Source organism: Myotis brandtii, unplaced genomic scaffold (assembly GCF_000412655.1).
Source record: "Myotis brandtii unplaced genomic scaffold, ASM41265v1 scaffold474, whole genome shotgun sequence".
NCBI classification, from domain to species: Eukaryota; Metazoa; Chordata; class Mammalia; order Chiroptera; family Vespertilionidae; genus Myotis; species Myotis brandtii.
This window is the reverse complement of record NW_005368113.1, coordinates 503,246-509,366: the sequence shown is the minus strand read 5'-3', so window position 1 is coordinate 509,366 and position 6,121 is coordinate 503,246. Positions and strand designations below refer to the sequence as shown.

Sequence of the window (6,121 nt, the reverse complement as noted above, 5' to 3'; positions counted from 1 at the left end):
TGAGCATTTGTGGGACGAAGTTAAAAGAGCCATCAGGCAGCTGGTTCCACAACCATCAAATCTCACAGAACTGGACAGTGCTATTCATCAGGCATGGTGTCAGATTCCTCGCATCACCTTTCAACATCTTGTGGAGTCAATGCCAAGAGGAATCGCTGCAGTATTGAAGATAAAAGGTGGCCCAACGAAGTACTGATGGGGTGGTCATAATAATCTGGCCGGTCATAATAATATGGCCACTTAGTGTATACGCTCTCTGAAAGAGACCCACCTAGGCAGCTCCTCTTAAAGGGCCTGAGCATGGTCTTACTCAGACTCAGTCCCTCTGAGCCCTAGCACTTGGGCCACAGCTTAAAAGGAACCTGGGACATTTAGGGAGGAACCAACTTATCTGGAATCTAGGAGAGAGCTGGAGGGGCAGCTTTCTCCCAGACGGAAGTGCTGATAGAGGCCATTGTTCCATTGCTGAGCCCTGAGAGAGAGACAGATATGTGAGAGAGTTGCATCAATCAGTTGCCTCCTAGATGCCCATTCAGGGGATGGGACCTGCAACTTAGGTATGTGCCGTGACCAGAAATTTAACCTACAACTTTCTGGTGTAAGGCATGATGCTCCAGCCAACAGTGCCACCTGGCCAGGCTCCACAGTTAAGCTGATACCCTTTGATTGCCTCTTTATAGGAGATTAATTCTGTCACATAGTAATAAATGTTAATGTTATACTAGATATTAGTTACTAGATATTATATTTATACTAGAGACCCCGTACACGAAATTGGGGCGCATGAAGTGTCCCTAGGCCTGGTGGTGATCAGGGCCGATTGGGGCCTTCCAGCTGCCAGCCAGGGCCTTCCTTTGTTCCACACCTCCCCCTGGTGGTCAGTGCATGTCCCAGTGTGCAATCGGACTCCCAGTCTCCTGGTCAACTTCCAAGGGAAGACCTTGCATATTAGCCTTTTATATATTTAGATAATGCAAAGGACACAGAGAGAATTCATGCTCCCTTCAGCATGGATGATTGACATTTCTTTTTCTCCTGTACAATTAAAGAAACGTTTCTTTAGATCACACAAATTGTTACTGGGAATGTCTGAAGTTTCACATCATTGTCATATTTGGGAAAATGTTGATCAAGTTTCTTTCTTTCATAGAAGAGCAGTAGGATTGCAGGTTATGTCTACACATAACTCGGGCCCCTGCTGGGCTTTGAAAAGGGACAGAGCATGGGAGGGGCCTGAAGGTGGAGCTTCCTGAGGGGCCTGTAAGGTAGCAAATTTGTTGCTGTGCTAAGGCCCACCTCTGGGTCCCTCCGAATGGGGTGAGATCTCCCTTCACACATCGCCTTCTGATGGGGCCTGTGTGCTGTCACTGTCCCAGGTCCCTCAGACCCTGGAAGACCCACACGTGTGCTTCCCATGTCTCCACAAATCTCAGAGCAAAGGGCTTGAATGCTCAAGTTTTCGCTGGGGTTCCACCCCCCAACTGGAGTTGAGTCTAAATTGCTTTTTCTCTTGCCATCACTTGAGCTGTCTAAAGAAAATGTAAAGTTATCCTTTTCTAGACCGATCAGTGGTTTCAGCCTAAGGGTGGGTCTCCCCCAAGTCCAGCTCCGACCCCAGTGGCCCCCTGGGTGACCTCCCCCCGACTTACACATCATCTGCAAGGTGATTACTTTCAGATTCACATCTGGACATGCCTCTCAACCTCTTGGGGCCTCAGCATATCCACCGGCAGGGTTGAGTGGGGTGGGGGAGGGAGACAGGATGATTTCTCAGCCACACACCCCCCACCCGCCACGTCCTGTGGAGGCCAAGTTCCCCTCCAGCCTGGTCACAGTCTCTCCCCCAGGGCTTCCTGTTGGGGTGTCCTAGGCCCCACCCCAGAGCTGGGCACTTCCCTCCCTGACACAGGGACCTAGACCCACTCTGCCCTGCCAGAGGCAGACATGGTGCCCCTGCTGCTGCTGCCCCTGCTGTGGGGGGGGTGAGTGGGCTGAGGAAGGGGGGCTGGGCAGGTGGAGGATCAGCAAGGGCTGCCACTGAGGCTCTGTCCCCTCCCCCAGGGTCCCTGCAGCAGCAGCCAGGCTACACGTATGAGCTCCGAGTGCAGGAATCGGTGACAGTGTTTGAGGGTCTGTGTGTCCACGTGCCCTGCTCCTTCTCCTACCCGTGGAGTTCGTGGTCTTCCTATAGCAAATTCTACACCTACTGGTACCGGGACTGGGACAACACAGCCTATGATGCTCCTGTGGCCTCGAGCAACTGGAATAAACCAGTGAAGAAAGAGACGAAAGGCCGCTTCCTCCTCGGGGACCCCACGACCAACAACTGTTCCCTGAGCATCACAGACGCCAGGAGGAGTGACACAGGACGCTACTTCTTCCGAGTGGAGATAGAATATCCTGTATATAATTAAGATGCTGGATTTGCAGGTGACAGGTAAGACAGGGGCCCAAGATAGGACCCAGGGACACAGAACCCTGTCGTAGAGCAGGAACAGGACACTGGACAATCCCTGTCTAGGCCTTGGGCCCTGGGTGGTGGGAAGATCACAGGGCCTGGGTGAGCTCAGGGGCCCTGAGGCGCGAGTCCCACCCAGGATCACACTTTGGGTCCCATTCCTGGGGGCCAGGCACCTTCCTCTCTCCTGTTCCTCCCTGACAGACAAACCCCACATCCAGATTCCGGAGCCTCTGGAGTCCGGCCGCCACACAGAGCTGGCCTGCAGCCTGCCAAGGTCTTGTGAAAGTGGACAACATTTCACCTTCTCCTGGGCGGGAGCCGCTGTGGACTCGCGGAACACCCAGAATCTCATCTCCTCAGTGCTCACCTTCACCCCAAGGCCCAGGGACCATGGCACCAACCTCACCTGTCAGGTCAAAGTCCAACAGCCTCCGTTGACAGCACAGAAAACCATCCGGCTTGATGTCTCCTGTGAGTGTTGGAGGGGTGGCTGGGTTCGTGGGGTCAGTGGAGTGGCCTGTGTGTGTGTGTGTGTGTGTGTGTGTGTGTGTGTGTGTGTATGTGTGCTGGAGGCTGAGCTAACCTGAGAACACTCGGGCATGGATGTGTGTGTAGGTGGGGAGGGGGCCAGAAAGAGAGAACCCCTCCTTCCTGGTTCCCACCGTCCCTCCTTGGGTTTGGGGTGACTTCCATATGAAGGGGGACCCTGTCTTTCTATCCCAGATGCCCCTTGGAACCTCACTATAGGCGTCTCCTTCAGAAAAGACACAGGTAGGAAAGAACCCCTCCTCTCTGGGCGGGGACCTGCCCGAGGGGCCCTGGTGGGGCAGAGTGGGGAGCAGGAGTTTGAATGGGATCAGACATCGGAAGTGCAGGGATGAAAGTCAGCACCCCAGTTCCTCACCTCTGGAGGGTGGGTGCCTGCACACATCTCTCTCTTCTCTCTCTCTCTCTACCCAAAGCCTTCAAGAATCTACAAACCACATCCCTTTCCATCCTGGAGGGAGAGGCCCTGAGGCTGCGCTGTGAGGCTGACAGCAACCCCCCTGGCGGGCTGAGCTGGTTCCGGGGGTCCCCAGGCCTGAACGCCACCCCCCTCTCCAGCACCGCGATCCTGGAGCTGCCTCGCGTGGGGCCTGCACAGGAAGGAGAGTTCACCTGCCAAGCTCGGCACCCGCTGGGCTCCCACAGGGTCTCTGTCAGCCTCTCCGTGGTCTGTGAGTGGGGAGTGGGTTGAGACGTGGGTGGGGTGGGAGCAGGAGGGTTGCACCTGGAAGTAGGTCACCTCGATGCCTGGAGATGTTAGAGGCACCGCTGACTCTTCTCCTCGCTCCCCACAGACCCTCCGCAGCTGCTGGGACCCTCCTGCTCCTGGCAGGACCAGGCTCTGCTCTGCAGCTGCTCCTCCAGGGCCCAATGGGTCCCCTCCCTGCGCTGGCGGCTGGGGGCGGGGCTGCTGGAGGGGAACCATGGCAACACCTCCCACCTGCAGTTACCTCCTGTTCAGAGGGGCCCTGGACTGACAGCTCCCTGAGCCAGGGTGTGGGGCTCAGTGAGGGACTCAGATCCAGCCATAAGGTCAGGAATGTCCATGGAGCCCAGGGCGCTTCTGTCTTGCTGCTGCCAGGTCAGGGCCTGCTGGGGGCAGAGGCCACGGATAAAGGAATGGGTCAGAGAGAGGGTGGGGCTGGAGGTGGGGGTTGCTTGGGGAAAGGGGGGATTGCTAGGACAGGGCCCTCCATCTCCTGCCTGAACAGAACCCACAGCGGGTTCTGCAAGGAGGTGGGAAGAGGAGAGACTGAGTTCTGGGAGTGGGTGGTGTCACCTGATCTGGTGCTGGAGGAACAATCCCTGAGCCCCTCCAGCCCTCAGCACCAGGGCTCCTGGAGCTGCCCCATGTGGGGCTGGAGGCGGAGGGGAGTTAACCAGCCGGGCTCAGCACCTGCTGGGCTCCCAGCACGTCTCCTTCAGCCTCTCTGTGCAGAGTGAGGTGCAGGACAGGTGTGGGGCGGCCGCCTGGTCAGGTGTTGTGCTGTGGGTGGACTGACACCTGGACAACACGTCACCCATCTCCCGTCATCCCCAGGCAGCCCTCCCTGCAGATGTGTGACGGAGGAGCAGCAGGGCTCCTGGCCCCTGGTCCTCACCCTGATCAGAGGGGCCCTCATGGGGGCTGGCTTCCTCCTCACCTACGTCCTCACCTGGCTCTACTACACCAGGTGAGCAGGCCTGTCTCTCCCGGGGAAGGTCAGGGATTGGCCCTGAGGTCCAGGTGGGGCCGCCCTGTCCGGCTCTGCCTGGGGAACAAAAGCATGGATGGAGTGTTTGTGTGAACTAATATAAATTCAAAGTAAACATCATTACATAAAAGGGTACGGTCTTTTTTTTTAGTTTTATTCATTTCAAACAGGCCGGATCCGGCCCGCTGGCTGTAGTTTGCCCACGGCTGAGTTAGAGCCAAAGTGGCCGAGTCTCTGAGCTGACACCTATGTGGGCCCCGCAGGTGTGGAGGCCCCCGGAACAGGAGGCAGAGCTCCTGATGGATCCTCCCTTCCTCTCAAGATGGGACTGAGGTGTGGACACCAGGCTAGAGGGACTGTCCTGGGACATCAACGTCACCTTCTCCCTGGAAGCTCTTGCCTCACCTGCCTCTAATGTGCCCCTGGGGTTTCAGTGTGTGGATGTGACTGAGTGACCACAAGGGGCGTCAATGCCATGGAGAGAAGACTTTTACTCCTTTTACCTCCTGAGTTGACCACGTGGGAATAAGCCGGCCCTGGGAGGCCCTGGGTCTCCTTGGCTTCCAATCTGTTTAATGGTTTAAAACATCATAAGATACAGAAATAAACAATAATACACACCCACTGACTGCCCCCTTGTTTCTTCCTGTGCTTCTCCCATTTGACTTCTCTCTCTCTCTCTCTCTCATCTGCCCACTCATCCCCCAATCCCCTGCTCCTCTCTCCATCCTCAGTCCCAGAAAGGGACTGAAGTTGGTACCTTATCCTCCCCTTGCCCAGAAGTTACCACCTGAGTTTCTGGTCTCCCAAACTGACCCATCAATGTAGACATTGATACACAGTGGAGTTAGGAGCACAGCTCTCCTTTCCTTATTCATAGATTCCTGCCTTGTTATTATTATTATAAAACATCCCTACATTTAGTTATAAATAAAAATATATCTGTGATACTTCATAAAAATTGAGGTCACTATTTAGTGTCTGTGGGAGTTTCTTGAGTCCAATTACATCTGCACCTTCTCTTTCTGTTGTTGCTGTTGTTGAACCTGTAAGTAAGGGATTTTGTTTATTCTTGGCAATTATTCAATTGGTATTTATATCTATTCTTGAATAATAAAGAATTTCAACACTTAAGACACAACTAAGTATCCTCTCACCATTTGTATTGCTATTGTCATATATCTTACAGCTATAAACATTATAAGCTTTAGAGAACATTAATAATTACTTGGATGTAAACAATTATTTTCTCTCCAGATTTACTGAGATATTTTTGGCCTAGAATGCATGCAGGTTTAAGGCATGCAATGTGCATATTTGATACACCTACATAGTGAACTGATTACCACAAGGTTCATTAACACTTCCATCCTTTCATATAGTTATAATTGTTATGGTTATAACACTGATGATGTATAAC

The 6,121-nt window shown here is 53.7% G+C and overlaps 1 protein-coding gene and 1 long non-coding RNA gene across 5 annotated transcripts in view; one reads left to right on the top strand and one right to left on the bottom strand.

Annotated features, from left to right (window-relative positions):
• LOC106727753 overlaps window positions 1–3,334 on the bottom strand; it is a 9,607-nt gene extending 6,273 nt beyond the window's left edge. The window contains exon 1 of the long non-coding RNA XR_001363992.1: window positions 3,324–3,334. This is a non-coding gene — a long non-coding RNA (uncharacterized LOC106727753). The remainder of the gene's footprint in view (window positions 1–3,323) is intronic.
• The window catches only part of LOC102249755 (sialic acid-binding Ig-like lectin 14), a 42,231-nt gene extending 36,906 nt beyond the window's left edge, over window positions 1–5,325 (top strand). Inside the window, exons 3-7 of one of the 4 annotated variants that reach the window (XM_014547437.1) lie at window positions 2,663–2,932; window positions 3,185–3,232; window positions 3,424–3,678; window positions 4,548–4,680; window positions 5,023–5,325. In XM_014547437.1, the coding sequence (XP_014402923.1) occupies window positions 2,663–2,932; window positions 3,185–3,232; window positions 3,424–3,678; window positions 4,548–4,680; window positions 5,023–5,116 (800 nt within the window). In that variant the 3' untranslated portion in view covers window positions 5,117–5,325. Of the gene's footprint in view, window positions 1–2,662; window positions 2,933–3,184; window positions 3,233–3,423; window positions 3,679–4,547; window positions 4,681–4,964 lie in introns of all 4 variants that reach the window. The other 3 variants (XM_014547438.1, XM_014547436.1, XM_014547439.1) reach the window with 3 other exon arrangements.
• The last annotated feature ends 796 nt before the right edge of the window (window positions 5,326–6,121 follow it).